This window comes from Micrasema longulum, unplaced genomic scaffold, assembly GCF_059751315.1.
Source record: "Micrasema longulum isolate JH-2025_06_02 unplaced genomic scaffold, ASM5975131v1 h1tg000440l, whole genome shotgun sequence".
Classification (NCBI taxonomy): domain Eukaryota; kingdom Metazoa; phylum Arthropoda; class Insecta; order Trichoptera; family Brachycentridae; genus Micrasema; species Micrasema longulum.
This window is the reverse complement of record NW_028277639.1, coordinates 422904-442873: the sequence shown is the minus strand read 5'-3', so window position 1 is coordinate 442873 and position 19970 is coordinate 422904. Positions and strand designations below refer to the sequence as shown.

At 30.3% G+C, this 19970-nt stretch overlaps 1 protein-coding gene across 2 annotated transcripts in view; it reads left to right on the top strand.

The window, feature by feature from the left end:
- Positions 1–19970, top strand: part of LOC148281535 (tolloid-like protein 1) — a 77932-nt gene that overhangs the window by 20671 nt on the left and 37291 nt on the right. For both annotated transcript variants that reach the window (XM_088226574.1, XM_088226573.1), the window contains exons 3-5: positions 1297–1849; positions 9312–9532; positions 11280–11458. In XM_088226574.1, coding sequence (XP_088082700.1) covers positions 1297–1849; positions 9312–9532; positions 11280–11458 — 953 coding nt within the window. The remainder of the gene's footprint in view (positions 1–1296; positions 1850–9311; positions 9533–11279; positions 11459–19970) is intronic.

Sequence of the window (19970 nt, the reverse complement as noted above, 5' to 3'; positions counted from 1 at the left end):
TATCACAACTAATACTTACATATTTGTTTGTGCTTATTCTTATTGAGGATTATTTCAAAGCTTTAATTTAATTTCTTTCCAAGTCCAGATATATGAAGAATACAGTTCTGAGTGTGAAATAGAACCAGAAACCTCATCGAGTATTTTCGACACAATGGCTACCCTTAAGTAAAAATTTTCAAAAAAAAATCGCGAGAAGTTAAGTCCGCCTCGTAATGCAGTGGTTGGTGCATTCGTTTGACATGCTTGAGCTCCTAGGTTCGATTTCTGCCAGGTTGGACGTGGAATTTGGTTTTAAATTTGAGTTCATTATAATTTTACCTTACCTTTCATGGTGAAAAGTACAGTGCCATATGCACTTCTGGGTGCAGAAAAAAAATAGTAAAAAAAATTTAAAAAACTAAATCCTTTAATTCTCAATACTTCGACAACAACCAAAATCATATTTATTAAATGTTAGTAAATAATTGCATGCAAGGTGTTTCAGGTTTAGACCGCGAAAGTTCAGAGTAACATTCCTTAGGGTACCTAAACTTTCAAAATTATCTTAATGGTTTTTTATTTTTATAATTTGAAAACGGAATAAATCCTTAAATTCTGGGAATCGCATCCCTTCTACACACCCCTACCCAGCTACTTACCTTGTTTGCGTCCGGTGTGTATGGTTTCGTTGCTCAAATACATTTCTACATTGTTTTATTGTAGGGGGTTGGGAGAAGGAAGTGTGTACGAAAAATTAAAGATTTTCCTCATTTTTAAATTATAAAAAAATTTCAAAAATTGCTTAAAAAAAATATGACTAGATTTTTTTTTTAATTTTACCATGAAGAATTCTCCTCTGTAGTTTAGCGGTCTTGCCTTGAAACATCGTGTATGAATATACACCAACTTTTCTATGTTTGACGGTTTCGAGACGTGGATTTGCGTATTGGTTTACGGGTGCGTCTCGAAACTGGTAGACAAAGATAAGTCGGTGTGTCGGTATCATACAATTTTTTACTATCATTAAATTAAATGTAGGGCCACAAAATTAATTCCTTTAATATAAAAAAATCATATTTGACTTCAAATCATTAAAATACAGTGATCCTTTATTCAAAAGCAATATTGAAAAGTAAACTTGCGAATTGTTGTATAAAATTGTATTTACTGTTTCAAAAGAGATTTTTATTACAGACTACTGTTTCATTTTTGTGTGTAACACGTGACCGATTTTAGAAATAAATGAACTTCCTAGCTGGCTTTCTTTTTACTCGATATGCTTTTAATAGTAATTCATCTTTTATATTATTTCAGGCCTAGTAGGGAAGAATCGACTGGAAACTCACCAGTCTCTCATTCTTCATCAGAAAAAGAAATTGAAGATAAAACTAATAAATCAAGAAAACATAGTCTAAGGCATGGAACTCGCGTAGGTCCTTACTACTCCAGGCTTCTCAAACTTCAGTCCGAACTGAACATGGAAGATGACGGAGACCAAATAAAGAAGCCAGTCAGTAAAATGATGACTTACAATGGAAGCATAGCCCTCGAAAAGAAGACGAAAAACGCATTCAGAGACGATATAGAAGAAGAAAAGTGGGAGCCGACGTTTAAAAAACTGGATATCCCAATACATGAGTTTGAAGCGGCGTTTGAACCAACACCCAAAAAAAAAGTTGTCAAAGAAGAAACAATTAAAAACAATACAAATGTAACATTAGAACCAGCTATAAAAACTACATCAGAAAGTATTACTCAAACCCCTTTAACATTAATAAATATCTTCGACAATCGTGCAAATTTCAGTTGGGTACAGAATACGAATTCAACTGAAGAATCTATCGTCAAACAAAAACTAAGAGACGAGGTAAGTTGTATATTCTATAAACTGTTTCAAATCGTTTCTGTATTTTTAATCGATAAACTTAATTTGCTAATTAAAGTCAATACCACGGCTCGGGAATTGTTTGCCAAAGACTTGTAAGCTTTTTGTTTAAATGATTACTCGAAAGTCTTGGTAGAAGTGATTTTTATATGTAATACAATAAATTCATATTATTATTTCATTTTATTTTTTATTTTATTTAAATAGGCACTTAGTGCCTTTACATATAAGTTACAAATACAACTAAATATACATATACATATATGGAAGCATAATTATACGTAATACGGACCATTTAAAACAAACATTAAGAAAGTCTAAAAAAGATAAACTATATAAAAGAATAAAATATTACCAGTTATAGAATTATAGATAAATAAAGATTATTTGGTATTAGAAATACTTTGCACCAAAAAAAACTGAGAAAATAATTTTGAATAACATTAAACGAAAAAATAAATAAAATAAATGTATAATTATTCAAAACTAACACTTATATAAAACGTAAATAGTATATATTTATGTATAAACATATTTAAGATGATGTAAAAAAAAATATGAAAATAAATATTTTGTACTTATAAATTAATTCAAGATTATAAACTTACCATTAATGTAAGTTCCTTAAATGAGAAAACGATACTTAACAATGTTGTATGCACAAAAGTTTAGTTTTAGTGGTTTCATTGTGTAATTCTTATTTTTATTGCGGGAAGTCAACATAAATAATTATAAAACGTGATATTTCTTAGTAATTCAAAATTCAAAAAGTCCCAAATAAGAAAATGTGGCTGACATAATTCTGCCTCATTGTGTAGTGAATGCGCGAATGCGCCTACCATTCTTGGCGTCTTGGGTTCGATTAAGAAAGTTTTTTGAACTGCAATATTTTATTATTTCTGGACTGCCATTTGAAGCGTAAGCCTGATCATCTTACCGTCATATAAAAGATGAGCAAAATACGCTTCATTTTGTGTGAAAGTGGAGTGCCCTATGCACTACTAGTTGCGAAAAAGGGAATGATGATGATTTTTAAATATTATAAATTTGCATTAAAAAATTGCAATTATTATTATTTATTTTTAATTTTATTTGCATTTTAAATCCAAACCACACACAAAAAATCATTCATACAATTTTGCTTTAAACTGTTAAAAATCATTTATATTGCTTATTTCAACAATTTCCGTCTAGTTACGTTTATGCATTGTAATGAAAGGCTAACAGAACAACTGCCGAAATGTGAATTAATTAAAAAAGTTGTAACTTAAATAAAAATTTTAAATAAAACAATAACTTCTCTGCAAATAAAAAGGAGAATGAATGAAAGCGTTGTCATTTTGGTTTCGGCTTGAACGTGCCACACATATTATGCAAATTCCACGGTACTCCATAAAGAGAGGACAACCCACTTCACTACTTGACACATTTTCTCATCTTACACGAATATGTGGAACACAGAGTTGGTACATGCATGATGCATATATCATGACTTTTACAATACAAGGTTCGTCTTTGATGAAAACCCAAAAGATTTACAATGAAGATGCATTTTTTAAGAAAACCCCTCGAAATGACAGATTTTTAAAAGAGGAAAAAATCGTTTACTTAAACGTTTACTTTAAACCCTTTACTTGGCAGTGTATAAAAAATCATTAATTCAATAATTGTGTAATAAATCTTTCCTAATTACAATATTCATGGGGCATCCATAAGCCTGTTGGTTGGCTTTAAAAAAAAATAATTTTAAAATAAACGTCTTGGAGCCTCACTTTCCTCAATTACAAAATCACCACTACTGTGGAGGCCATTTACTCCACACATTTTTATTTATTATCATATTATGTTACATACACAAAATTATAATTTACACAAAGCTGATTTGACTGCCTAACTAGGGTTATTTACCCCGTTTTAAGACAGTCAAAAAAAAAAAAAAACAGTAATCAATATACAATAAACAGTAATATAGATAGTGGACAAAGTGAAAAACAAAGTAAAAAATGGAGTAAAAACATGGTAAAATGTATTAAAAACATTTTTTAAATGTAAAAAAATGAAGCAAAAACATATTAAAAACGAAGAAATAAAAGTTGTGAAAACATAGTAAAAAACATAAAAAATATATAAATATGTATATAAAAATATTTTAAAACTCAGTAAAATGCGAAAAAAAAACAGAATACATAGTCAGAAACATATTTAAAGTCATATTCAAAAAAATCATGTGTGTGTATAGCAAAAAGCATATTTAAAAAAACATAGCAAGATACCGAGTAGACAGAGAAAAAAAAACATTTCAAAAAATAAACTGTGTAATAAAAAAAAATACATAGTAAAAACAAATTCAAAAGTCATGAGGATCTTAAAAAATTAAATCGGTAAAAAACTAAAAACTAAAACATCACATCCAACTCGTTGCTACAAGGTTTTATAGGTCACACGTTCTGCGGCTACAAAGTGAATAGCCTACTAATCAATTATATTAAATATGGACAGAATTAGAAAATTGATCTGTATTTTAAGAAATTATTACGATAGTACCTTCTATGTATGATACTATCTGTATTAAGTGGATTATTATATTCCCATTAAATTTTGGTGACGGCCTGCCCTAATAGAATCCACTCTAGTGAACCCCCATTTACATCTCACGAACCCCCAATTTTATGTTTCACTGCCATTGACCGCCTTTACTGTATTACCACAATTCAGAATAAACTATTATTAAAACAAAATTTTTAAAAAACCCTAGTACCAAAATTCAAATTTATTTATCACAGAAAAAAATATTATGGTATGGGAAAAACATTTATGATTTTTTAAATTAAATTTAACAGTTTTTAGTTAAACCGTTCATAAAAAAATGTGCCCAATGTGATTATTAGTGTACATAAGAATATAGTTATGTGTGCCGCACTTCATGATTTGAAATAAAGCAAAATTTTAACTCTGCCAAAATAAGGGTTAAGCTCTCTCATGCATTTCTTTTTACTTGGCATCCATATTTCAATCATTTTTAATTTGATTAAAATACAATGTGAATCGTTACAATAACTGTATATTTAAAATATCTTTGACAAAAAAAAACATTTTTTTAAAATAATTTATAAAATTGTCATATTTTGCATATCTATAGTGGAAGTGAGAACCAAACTAGGTTGTTAAGGACATGCGAGTTACTTTATTAACAGTATTAAATATCCAGCCTTAAAGTTGTGGTGAAAGTTTAATGGAAATTGGGAGAAGTTACGCTGGAGTGCTAACGAATTTCTAAGGAAATTATTCAGTGGAACAATGAAACTCAAAACTGAAAGTAAAGAGTGGACAGACATTAACAACTGACTGAACGCGAAGAGACATTTTCACAAAACACTTCTTTTTAGTTGCAAATTATTTGTACCTTGCTTTTATTATATGCAAGGTTTTATCGAATTTATTTATCTTTAGGTTATATTCAGTTGACTTTAACATTTTTCACCGTAGATAACAACAATAAAAATAAAAGCAGAATCAGAATTAAAAAAAAACTCTAGAAATATTACACTATTAAAAATATAAAAAAATCGTTAAAGTTGGACACAAAAAACAAAATGAGCTAGATACCACCATTAACTCTTGTGTGGCTGTGATATCACACTAGTCGACATAGGACACAAGATTTGATATATCTCTCTTATTTTTTTAAATGATGAATTCGTATTTGTTGTAATCTTTAAATGGACGTTTTCACACCCGATTTGGAAAGTAAAATTTGTATCACTATGCTATATGTAGATACAAAAAATATTTAACCTTGCTACGCGAAGCATGAATGTCCGCTAATTCAGCAACACATATATACAGATACATTATACAAGACAGAGCACGAAGATAGAAGTCATAACTAGGAAAACTGAGACGCTGTTCTGCGGTGGGTGTCATCTAAAACAGATTTAGTCTTCAGTCGGTTAATGACAATGATGGGGGGGACACGCGCGTAACATGAGCGGCGTATTTGTAATTTTCAATTTATTTTGCTATAACAAGATTAAATTATATGTTTATTCCCATAAATTATGAAAAAGGAGTTATTAAACAGTAGTCCCCATGTTTTCCATTTTTTTCAAATGTCTGAACTTTAGAATATTCCGTCTTTTACTAGTGGTAACACGATGTTACATCACCGCGCGCAAAGGGATTATTTAACACAGTATTTTGAGAGTTAAATAACTTAGCCTGCTTGATCGTCCCTGTAATGAATCGAAGAGTCTCTCTTCGTGTATCATTACAGTTCAGGAGCTCAGCTAGGTTATTAGTCGCAGCAATCCGAGTGTTTACTTTGCATTCAAGCTCCCATCTCGGCCCATCGAACATTGAACAGTATATTAGAAGATGTTCTACACACTTCACGCACTTCACTTCACACAAAATTCACGTTCACAAAATACTTACCACACTGTATCTCTTACCAAAAACTTATTTTTTACATAACACTTTATTCAAAATAACTTTAAAACTACCGAATATTGCAGACGATAAGACGCGTCGGTTAATAAGATGCATTCCAACATTAATTTATTAATTTTAAAAAAAATGTTTTGAACCATAAGACGCACATCAATTTTTGGTTGAATTTTTGTGTAAGAGTGCGTCTTATTATCTAAAAAATACGATACCCTTTGCTTTAATACTTAAATGATTAAAATTTAATCCCACTTTACCCCAACTTATTTATTTTAATTATTTTTTTTTTATTGTAAATCATATAACACAAAGTATTTTACAAGTACAATACGTTGAATTACATTCCCAGGAGTTACAACAACTCAATCCGGGATATAAATAATATTAGCATTTAGAAAATAACACATATTGAGAACAACAAAGAAACAAAGCAAGTTTAGCACCTTTGTAACTAAATATACAACAACAATATATACGCCTTAAATCTTTTCTTACACAAGCAGAATAAATATATATAAAAAAACGCTTTTAAGAATAAAAAAAACTAGTGAATCTACTAAAGGAGATAAGGTCATTAACATCACATGCCATGCAGATGATGCTGCCATAGTGATGATGAGAAAATATCCATCTCAGTTAGTAAACATCTGGATGCCTAAGAAATGTCGTATAGTACAATGAACACATGATTATTGGAAACATTATTCGGATACACAAAACGTGTGTCAGACCAAATCATGGTGTATACAACAGAGACGAGGATAGATAGAGAGAAAATAAAAAATACGAAAAACCAAGTAGAAAAACTTAATAGAAAATTTTATTCCATTTTCATAGTGAGTTATTTACAACTCGATGAAAATGGCCCACAAAATTAAATATTTGGGTAAATCATTAGAACGCAAATATTTATGTTTATGCAAAAATGTTTGTCTTTACATACATACAAATTGGTGGATTTTTAAAGCTGGCGCATTCGCAATACTTACACAAACGCATTGTGTAGTATTTGTGAATAAGCTCATGTTATGACATCGCACGGCATACGCATTATGAAAATAATATTTGTCTCTCTCGCGCTCAGACGCGCTTATGAGCGTGACAAAGACAGATATTGCTTTGTTACTTGCTAATGATATGGTAATAAAATATACACAGGATGCTTTTGCGTTCGTCTGAATTTCGCTGCGATTCTTAATAGTAAAAAATAATAATAAGTATTCGATGTATATGCATTAAGCTATGGATTAAAAACACTGGTTTATAAATATATATTTTCATTGAATCAAATCATGTATCGATCGATTATCTTTTACGCAAAACTTACACAAAAGCATTTTTAATGTACAGAATATTGATACTAAAAATCTTGATATTATGTTAAATGTTTTAATTTTTTTTTTTAGATTAGATCGATAAAAAACAATCACTTAAGAAAATAAAATATTTATATATTTTTAAACAAGCTTTTTTTTATTTAATATTTTATCCTGAAAAAAACATCTCGCTCCCTCGGGAAAACTATACTACATCTGAATAAACTAAAGGATTGTCGTAAACTTATAGTTGGAGGACCAACAATCGATACAGGCTACTTTCTTTCCCGAAAAAAAAATATATTTCAGCAACAGACCCGTGCGCAGGTTGGAAGCTGAAAAGTTGGGTAGTGACACTGGCTACATTTCATCCCAGAAAAACGTCTCCTACGTTCGAAAAGTTTATTTTTGAAAATAAAAAAACAAACTCACACAATCTGTCCTGTTCGGTCATACCAAAAGGTTGAAGTGACTATCCAGTCGACGTCTCTTTGCTGGCAAATACTTCGTAATTTCTTCCTAATTTCACGCGAGCAAAATAATAAATTAATAAATGTAAATATTCAGGACAATAATCTTGTGCACAAAAACAAAACATAAAATAACAAATACGTTATAAGATTAAGTATCTTTAGATGTCAGATTAGACTGGAACTCATAACAACATATACTATAAATCAAAGGGTTGAAAATGTTTAATGAGTTGCCAAAAGTTATAAGAATTGTGCCAGTACGTACTATAAAGCTTTGTGTTTGTCATTTTTTAGTGGACTTAATCCGTTAATAAATAAATAATAAATAAATAAGAATGCTGGAATCGTCTCCACTGTTTGATCAAAATGCTTAGTTTACATTAGGTATGAAAAATACATTATGTAGAAGTATAGAACTGTTGAAGTTGGGTGTAGTTATTTTGATTATTAAAACAGTGTTTTACTAGTGAATAAATTTACACAGTAATTATTAATTTACAAGCTAAATAAATGAATGCAAATATATTGAAATGAAAAACTCTTCGATATTTGTATCATTATATTTAACAGTGAAGAAGTTCAGTGCTACGGGAAATAAACGAATCAAAAATAATATTTTCTTGCGTGCGGTAAAAACTGCGGCATTAAATTGTTCGGTGAAGTTTATTGAAAACGCTACTACTACTTTAAACGACGTCATTAACTCTTCCGAATAAACCAATGATGAGTGTTGTGATAGATTTCCGGCTTACGGGAATCCAATTCACAAAACAGCAGAACTCACAGAAGAGAACTTGTGAAGTCATACGCGGAGTAATTTGAAAATTACTTAACTTGAAAAATCATAGCGCTGATAACGCAGTTGATTATATATATATATATATTTTTTTTTGCTTTGTTTGATGGTTTTTATATTATAAAAAAACACCAAACTTCCTCGTCAATCAATCCACTAATCTCCAAGATTGGTTCGTAACAAATACTCTCATCCCTTTTTTATTCGTTTCAGTCCTTGACTAATTTTTCCAGCTCGCCATAATATATATATTTATTCAAAATTACACTTGTCAAGACTTTTTAGGCTATGCCCGTGTCAAGCCATAATAAATAAAAATAAAAAATACACAGCAAAATTAATTAGATTCAAATATAATGACATGTGATACATTATGATGTGTATTGAATATATGAAATATGACGTGTTACCAGGGTGAACACCATCGCGCGGCAAGGGCGGCCACAGGACGCAAGGAGCGGATATGGGAACACGGGGTCATACCGTACGAGATAGACGGGAACTTCAGCGGAGCCCACAAGGCACTCTTCAAGCAAGCCATGCGGCACTGGGAGAACTTCACCTGCGTCAAGTTCGTGGAGCGTCACCCCGTCGACCACGTCAACTACATCGTATTCACAGAAAGGCAGTGCGGGTAATACAACTTTCTTTAAAATCCGTCTTCAGAGATGAGGAAATAATTGGGGAGCGTAAAAATCTTGGTATTTACAGTACTTCTGATATTTCATCCACTGGTTTAATTAACCACTGTTTAATATTCGCAATTCTACTATTGTTTTTGATTTCCGCAACTCCACAATTTACAATAAAATAGTCAAAGCAGGAGTGATATGCAGGGCGCCAGTTATTGACTTTAAAGTCAAATTTTAATGCAATTTTCTTTATTTTTTATCATTTTTTAAGAATAATATTGTTAATTGCTAGAGTATAATCAGAGGAACTCTTTTGGAAGATTGAATTTAACTATTTTAGTTTCCAAAGATTTTAAGATACCCATAATTTTGTTAAAAATCGTTAAATTGATTGATGTAATAATTTACATATGAGTTACCAATTAAACATACTTGATACACTTTCACTTATTTATTCGACCAATTAGCGCTGTCACCCTCTAATGGGCATCTTCAGACTGGTAAATACTATACAGTGTAAGGATAATTTTTACAAAACTAAATATTATCTTCAGTGTAGGTACATTAAAAAAATCATTCGAGATTGAAACACAGTGGGACAAATTATTGAAAACATGTGTTGGCGGTGTACGGTAAGAGAGGATTCTACTCTATGAAAATATTTATTGTTTTATTGCAATGTACAGAGTCAAAATAAGGGGCTAAAATGGGTGAGTTTTTAAATTCTATCTGCTGCTTTTTAAAAATTCTAAAGCTATTATTTTCTATCCTATCTCTTTCTAAAATTCTAATCCATATAACTTTGGACCTTAATGTTCTACGTGTCAAAATTTTATGTCTTTTGATTTGTCAAAATTACGTTTTAATTCCTTTTAATGTTAATTAATCTCTCGCTTTGTCTTATATATGAACCAGCTGTGCTATTCTGAACCGCTCTTGCGGCCATAGAAAACGCTTTTAACTCACAAAATACGCAAGATAAAAGTTTTGTTTACGGCCGCGACAGCATTTAAAATATCACTCCAGTAGCTCAATCACAAATAGCTATCGACGTGCTAATAAGTGACGTGATAACAATTTCTCATCATGGTTGCTTGTCGTATTCGCGATCACAATGGAATATCTGTGAACACCTAATATTAAATGTCAAAATATTTACGTTTCGCGACGTATAATCCTGCTGCGTAATCCAATATTTGAATTTTACCGGTGTAAATATCGAAATTATTCCAAAACTGCTATTTTTATTTATTTATTTATTATTATCATGCTATTCATTTCATTTAGCCGACGCGGCGGTTGGCAAGCCAAATGTCAAAAAAAGCAGTCGCCATAGTAATTGTAATTTAATTTTCACTTTTTTGTATTAGATACTCGTTACTATTTTGCAAATGCAATATATTGTATTATTTTTAATAGTAAACGCCGATTTTTCACCGATGAACTGTATTTATTCACGAGGAAAACAAAAAACAAACCGACACGTACGTTGACTTAGAGATTACACACGCGTTGACTTATAACTGCGATTACTTAAGCATGTTCATTATTGTATATTGTGATCGTTCAAATGCTTAGCATGTATTTAAGCATGTTGATAGTCATTTGTGATTGAGCTACTGGACTATTAATTCGTTTTTTCCCCTTTTATCAAATTTTTTGACCTGATCTCTACTATTAATTAATGTTAATCCCAAAGTTTTTTTATTATTTAAGTTTATATTAATTGTTCAATTTGTCTATTTCTAGCTGTTGTTCTTTCGTCGGAAAACGTGGTAATGGTGCACAAGCTATCTCCATAGGAAAGAACTGTGACAAGTTTGGTATAGTTGTCCACGAGTTGGGACACGTGGTCGGCTTCTGGCACGAACATACCCGACCAGACAGAGATAACCACGTGCAGATTATTAGAGACAACATTATGGCGGGTAACGTAAAATATTTTTTAATATTTTTTAAATTTTATTTATTTATTTATTCATTTACTGTTTAATGAATCATTCACATAATTGCAATAAATCCAGTGAGAAAAAATACAACAAAAATAGCATCACAATAAAAAAGGACAAAAACATTGTTAACCCCTAAAAGACTGGGGTATATAATCCCTTTGCACGCGGTGACTTAACACCGTGTTACCACTAATAAAAGACGGAATATTCTAAAGTTTCGACATTTAAAAAAAAAAAATGGAGACACACTGTTTAATAATTCTTTCTCCATAATTTATGCAAATAAACTTATAATTTAGCTCTCATAGCAAAGTAAATTAAAAGTCATAAATACGCCGCTCATATTACGCGCGCGCGTCCCCCATCACTGTCATCAACCGACTGAAGACCGAATCTGTTTTACGCAACACCCGCCACAGAACAGCGTCTCTGTCTTCCTTATTATAAGTTCGATCATCGTGTTCTCTCTTATACAGATGTAATGCAGACTTAGCATACATTTGTTTTTCGCGTAACAAGGATAAATATTTTTTGTATTGACATCCAGTTAAACAAATTTTACATTCAAAATATGAAGAATACAAAAAATACGAGTTTATCATTTTAAAACATAAGAGAGATATATTAGTTATTGTATCCTATGTCGAATAGTGTGACATCACAGTTACACAAGAGTTAACACAAAAACAAACACAAAAACAACAACAACAAAAAACAAAACTAACAACACAAAAACCAACAGTATTTATAAAAATAAAAATATTACATCTGTAACAAACATAAATATTTTCCTTTATAAAAGAAAGGTTATTTTTTTTAAAAAGCAGTTTTAAAAAAAAGGAAGAGAATAATCAAAAGAAAAAATTTATGTTCTCTAAAGGGATAGTTAAAAAGTTTACAGACCCCATGGGTTATATAAATATTAATTCTAAACAATAATAAATTTAAAAAATAATTATTCAAACAAGAGTATAGAATCCAAATAAATGTAAAAAACTAGCAAATCATTCCTTGAATTTGCAATTTTTAATTCTCTTTTGAAACACAGGACTTCATCATTAGCGACGTGGTTTACAATAAATCTAAATCATCACTGTATTGATTTGCAAGTCGCGGCTTGCAAATAATTAGTTAATTCAATGAATAATTAGTACCATGATGATGATGACTATACAACAAAAAAAATAGTCTTGTGGAATAGAAAATTAGAGAAGTATTTTTGTGTTTTGTACTTCATTTTGTGAAAAGAACGTATATTGCAAAATAAAGTAAATAAATAAATAAAGTTTCCGCAAACTGAGTTTCCTAAAATTCCCATTAAGAAATAAACGTAAAAATTGCATTTTTAAATAAAAAAATATAAAAGCGCCACCGTGAATAATTAGTTTCATCACCTTAATATAAATATTGTCTGTTTTTTTCAACTCAAAAATGATCACCAAAAGTAAAACAAAATTGTAAAAGTTATGCGCCATTCGAAAGAAACTTTTCTGCTCTACGAATCACTGTATTACTAATATTCTTTTATTCGATTACAAGCCTTTAAAATGGAATGTCAAATAGACGAATGTAAGCATTTTGGATACCTCCTTCTGTTTGCGTTTAATCGAGGGAAAAAAGGAGAAAAACAAATAAGAATACATTATTCACTAATTTGTTGTATAATACCGAAGGAGAATTATCGGAGTCGGTGTAACATAAAAACGGCTTTCTCGAAAACCTCCATTAATGTTTCATAATGAAACTTTTACAAGAGTCCGCTATTTTCCAAATGAAGAGAACAAGAGTATAAATTACAAAAAATCAGTAAATAATGTAGACTCCTCATTTGTTGTCTCCTTTATTTCCTTGATTGAACGCGAACAGAAAAGATGTCGAAAATGCTTACATTTGTTTACTTGACATTCCATTTTGAAGGCTTTTAATCAATTGTAATCATTACTTGTTATCTGTTAAAGGGGATTGTACCGAATAGCATAATCCGTTAAGCGAAATGTATGGGCGAAGGTGTTTATTTTAAATTCTGTAATGTCCTGCTGGTAAAACAACTTTGTGACTACAAATTGATTGTAGATCACTTTGTTGATCCGGTATTAAAAAAAAAGGATTTCCCACGCTCACAACATTAGATTGAAAACTAAGGATTGGTCGTTCCCCGAATTACAAATTATTTCGTAGAACGAACATTAAATTGCGTTGTTCCAAGGTTGTTCAATGATCTCCCACAAACCAGCATTACCATGAAAGATCTTTTATTGAAAAAGAAAGAACTTCTTATTTTATCTATAAGAAATAACTTCCCAATACTTTAGAGTGTCTGAAATATCTTTTAAATACTTGTCAAACGGTCATAAATAAATTTGTAAAGTATAAATAAAATAATTTTAAAAAAACCTCTCTTAAAAAAAATGTGTCCATCGAAAAGTTTTTAGACATAGTGGGTTCAAATTGTAATGTGTATTTAAAAATATAAAATAAAAACTGTTCTACAGCATTAAAACTAAAGTAAAATAATATACTTTACTTAAAAGCAAACACAATATCTTGTAAAGCAGATAATATTCTTTTGAGTGACGTATATATAATCTTAACCGTTTTGTTTTACTTTTGGTGTTCATTTTTAAATTTGAAATAAAATGGACTTAACTTATATTGACACCTAATAGTTTTGGACATGTTAATTTCTCTGGTGTCGGCTATTATCATTTTACATTATCCATTGAACTGGCAACTGTGGGTGATTATGTGAAAATATATTCCATTTAATCTGCCAATACGCTGTCACTAGATAGCAGGAAATTAATGTCAGCGAATGTATTTTTGTGCATAATATTAGGCGAGTAAATCCCGAAAATTTGCATTTGCCATAATGTATACATTAATAACATTTATAATAAGGTACATTTATCTACTTTGTAGAACAAAAAGGTTGTCAAAATGCCTTTAATGATTACGGGATTCCATTTTGCATTCTGATTCATAAATCTGCACCAATAATTTTACTGTCGCTATCTGATCGCTTTTAGTTAATCCACTTTTGTTCAATAATTTAATTTCCATTTTAATATGCGGCAACTATCGCACATCGCAGGCGGACAATTTAAGTTTGACGTTGATTTTTGATATTGAAAGGACGCCGATCGACCAAAGATAAAATTTGTACCCTTCTATAGTATCATAGATTAATACTATTGCTTCGCACTGCGGGCGCAAATTGACTTGTGCCCGTATTCCATGTTACAATTTACAAATATTGACTTAGTTGGCATATATTATTCTAAAGAAATTTTTTGAACACGTGTAAAAACAACATTTCATTTTAATTAGTATGAATGTATTATTGTTTTATGTTTTTTCTTTATATTTCCTATGTTTTTATTTTTATTTTTCTTTCTCATGTACTCGTATTTAAAAATATATAAACTACTATAAATAAACAACTAAAACAGTATAAGTCACTCTCTAAGCATAAGAGTGAGTCTCTTTTTTTGGAGAGTTACAGTGATAACATTTACTAGATGTGTAAAATTAGAGATGTTTAGAATTTTACAAAAACATGTACTTTTTATGAAATTTATTAATAATAAAAAATAAAAAATTAAAAATATCTATAGTGTGTAAAATCACTGCTATAGTACCATTATCAAGGAAGAAAATGCGATAATACGTTTTTATAAAGAAAAATAAGATATATAATAGATATTGGGAAACTTTTCGAGTATCAAATATGAAAGTCTTTTAATAGGTGTTAGACATAGGATTGAGCATGTCATTGGTTGATTTAAGTTATCGCTGTACAAATCATGTAATATTAACTATTCTGCCTTTCTTTGAACATCCATATTTCTTTCATTATTTTATCTACACCAATTTGTCGTTAATTAAGTTATTTGCCTCTCTATAAGCCGTTAAAAAGTGGAATCTAAAAATATGTATATTTAGATTTAGATTTCAGCACTCGAAGGGTTAAACATAATAAAGGCCCATTTTCCGATAATATGCAAATGTAATGCTTTATGATTGTTCATTTTATGTCGGAAGTAACGTCCATTCAATATCTGAATAGTAATGGAAAATTCAACTTTACACTACTGAAAATGAGAATTCAATCGTGTATATTTGATGTTTTTATTATGTGGTCATAAAATGGACGTATATATTAAATTATATACTTTGTAGACCGATAAGTAGAAAATAACTGTTTAATTACTATTCCCACGTTGTAAAAAAAAAACAGGATTATTATTGGTATAATATACAATAAAGAAGTTTACCTGGATTATATTACAATAGCTATGAAGAACTATTAAGAGAGGGAAAATGGAAGTCTAAGTATTAACAAAACCTATAACTGGTCATTAGGTGGTTTAAGTGGCCACTTTACACTCGTAGTAACATTCACCATTCAGTCTGTTTGAAAATCCAAATTACTTAATTTCTTCTATCTGTTGATGTTTGTGAAGCTAAAGAGCTGAAACCTTTATTGATGCGGGAAAGATTCATCTGGCTGAAATTTTTCACCTATGTACTAAGTAACGCTTGAAAATATTTTTTATTTTTTATACTTGTTCTTGGACCAGTAGGTCGTCGAACGATTATTCGTCCGACGAGACATAATATTTTTTTTTCTTTTTATGTTTTCTTAAATAGGGGCACTCGTGACACTTTTTTTTACTACTGAAGCGTAGTGCAAATCAATACGCATACAGTTTATCAGGCGTAACAGACATCAATAAAATAACTATTAAATTATTTCTCAAAACACTTTGTTCAAAGAAACTTACGAGACACGGAGACACCCTAATATTTCATAATTTTAATAAATTATTTTTATCCAGTTTATATCGCTCCGAGTTATTACAGTATTTGAATTTTTATGTTCAACTGCCCTTATGCATAATTCAACGCATGAGCTTTTCATTAAAAACACTTCAATTACCCTAAATAAATGCTTTTGTTTATGATTTTCTATCGTTTATTGATGTAAGACTAATCGCTTTCATATAGTTGACTTACAGGCTTTTTCGCAAAAAAATTGTAATAATATGCATTTTTCTTCTTCTTTCTTTATAATGGGAAAATAAATGATTTATTTAATTATTTATTACAATAATGAGCATCTATATTTGTTTGTTAGATCCATAATTTACTATGCTTGTCTGTCTGTGTTTAAACATGTTTCAATATCTGACTAATGTATATTGTTCACTTATACATATCCTGAATAAGTCGGCCTCGTGGTGTAATGGTGAGTGCATTTGCCTACCATGCAAGAGGTCTCGGGTTCGATTCTCGACATGGTTGATATGAAATATTATTTAAAAGGGTGTTTTTACACTAGAATATTTCATAGTCCCAGGGCTGGAACCTGAAGCGTAAGTCTGATCATCTTACCTTCATGTAACAAAAGTGATCAAGATACGCTGCGATTGGTGTACCAATGCAGTGCCTTATGCGCCATTAGGTGCGAAAAGGGAATGATGATGAATAAAAAATCAATAATTAAAGCATTCACAAAAACAAATTTAAAGTGTAGAAAGAAGGAAAAAGGTAAACATGAACAGAAAGTATAATCGGAAAAATAATGAAACCCACTAAGCCGCGAAACCAGCCTGTCAGCAAAATATCTTTATGTATATAATTATTCTGTACGTGTGATGTCACTGAACTCCTCCTGAACGGCTTAACCGATTTACGTGCGGTTTTCAGCGAAATATAGATCTTTGCATTGTGCATGTTCGTAGATATTAAAATCTTCAATCTAAAACGTAAAAAAAAGTTAGGAGCATAAATATTTTATCCATCAATCTACCTGGGTTGCATTCGACGAGAATGCGTTTTAATTTTTTTTTGTGTTTAAGTGGGTCCCTGGATGGTTTAGATTCACAATTGGACCCGGTAGGTGGCGCTACGATCTCAATGTCAAATGTCACTTAGTATATAGTTTATCGAAAATTCAAATCTTTTTTCAGAGATTTTGCGTTTGCTGAACCAGCTAATAGCAGGCAAGCAAATATTCGGACAGGAAAACGTCTGTCGGGTCCGCTAGTATTAAATATTTTTTTAATAATTAATAAAAGGTGCCTTAAATATTGATTGCCTGCTTAATCTAAAAGTAATTTTATATTTGACACAGTAAATTAAACTGAGCATTGCTTCCTTACATAAAATATCAAATGTGAAAATAAATCGATTGGAATTTTATTTCAATAAAGATATAAAAATAAAATATATCCCGGAATGATAATAAAAAGATATTTCAATATAATTATGAATCCCCGTACTGCGGGTCAACTGTTTGTGACACCTGATTTTTATCATTCGAAGTATATCAAAATGATATGGTATTCCTATTTACGTAATATATTATGTAGGTGCACATAATATGTATGTTCATTCTGAACCAACGCACACATATTGTCATACATATAATGTTTATTGATGACAATACATCGCATGCATTGCATTTTGTGGTAACCTACCGTATTATTTATTTATTTAAACGCCTTGTAGGCTTTTACATGTATTACGTATATAAATATAAAGACAGACATACATTTTACACAAAAGTAGCAAACAATCAAAATAAATTGTTGATTTATTGATTGATTTGGTGTTTATTTTGTAGAACTCCATATTTAAACTTATAATTAGAAATCAAACACTGATTTGAGTCTACTAAACACTTTATTTTATGTTTACAAATATAAACATATAGACATTCGTTTGAAAATGCCCTAATAAGGCGAAACAATTGCCACGAAGTTTTTATTTTTATATGTTTATATTTGTAAAAATAAAATAAAGTGTTTAGTAGACTCAAATCAGTGTTTGATTTCTAATTATAAGTTTAAAATAAATTGTGTTTACATATTAGTAAAAAATACACGAGTTTGCAAATATTACATTATATGGGGCTCGTGCACATGATTCATTTAACATGTACAAATGAAATTTTCAATTAAAATGCTTTATTCATAATGAGGTTTTAAAATTTACTTTATATTTTTTTTAAATACAATCAAAACATTATAACATTACTTGAGAAAAATATTTTTAAAAAGGTTTCGAAAGTGGGTATAAACATTTTTTTTTTCTTTAGAGTTAAACCTCTTACCAAGTTCTCTTCTATACACGTTTTAAATTATATTGTTTTTCCGTTTTTTTTTTTAAATGTAATAACCCACTAAACTTCTTCTTTTGAGGCTTGTCAGAAGGTGGGAAAAGGGGTATGGAAGAAAGTTATGAAAAATATCCCACAACACCGAGACCAATTGAGAAAAAATATTTTTTCGATTTATTTCGAATCTATTAAGTTGGAATCGAACCCGCGACGCTAGTTTCACAGTTGGCTGTCCTACTAACTGTGCGACGGCGCCTGTCAACTTATGGACTTAAGCACCCACACACACGCACTCTCGCCCTTTCATATACGCACTCACGAATTCAAACGTCACACACATACAATTTTGCAAACTCTTTTCTTATATATTATGTATTATTAGATTAACAGTGAATTATTTTTTTTCATTGGCTTTAGTATAAGTAATGTATTTCTATTTATTTTTTATCTAATATTAATAAAAATTCCAAATAAATCAAATAAAATAATAGTCGGGAAATAAATATATGAAAACGCACTCATTGACGATCTCAAATAAAAAAACATGGGCATTTTATTTATCACTTATTTTAATTACATAAGGAAAACAAACGAATAAAATGGTTAATGAGTAAGTAAATAAAAAATACATATACCATTTTTTTTGATATTACGAAATAGATGAATATCGGCCCGCTTGTCACTATCCTTGAGTGACCATTGATCTAGTCCGAAGTAAAATAATCGACCAGAATGGGCATACATATATCACAACCCCATATCTCGACACAGCAATATTAAGGCGCAATCAGCCGTTAGCTTCTTCCACACACAAACATGGCGGTAATCGGATTATTCCGGTTGGTTCAAGCGATCAGAACTATGAAAAGAATAACGATTAACGCACCACTGAGGGAATGTGGAAACAATTCAAGGAATTTATTAACCCAAAAACACGTTTTCTGTACCCTTCGGACTAAAGATTGAAGATTTAACTCCTTAAAAACTCTAGGATTAACAATGTCGAACCTTCGTGAAAATAATCTCAGAAGAAACAAAGGTTTTAAAAGATTTTTATTTAAATATTATACATCATCATCATCCCCTTTCCGCACGGAATGGTGCATGGGGCACTGCATTGGCACACCAATCGCAGCGCATCTTAATCATTTTTGTTACATGAAGGTAAGATGATTAGTCTTACGCTTCAGGTGCCTGTCCAGGGACTATGAAAATATTCTAGTGTGAAAACACTATTTAAAATAAATATTTCATGTCTACTTTGTCGAAAATCTAACCCGAGACCTCTCGCATGGTAGACGAACGTGCTGATAAAAATAAATAAATATTACACAAGCCATGAAAATATATTATAACGTTGGAAAA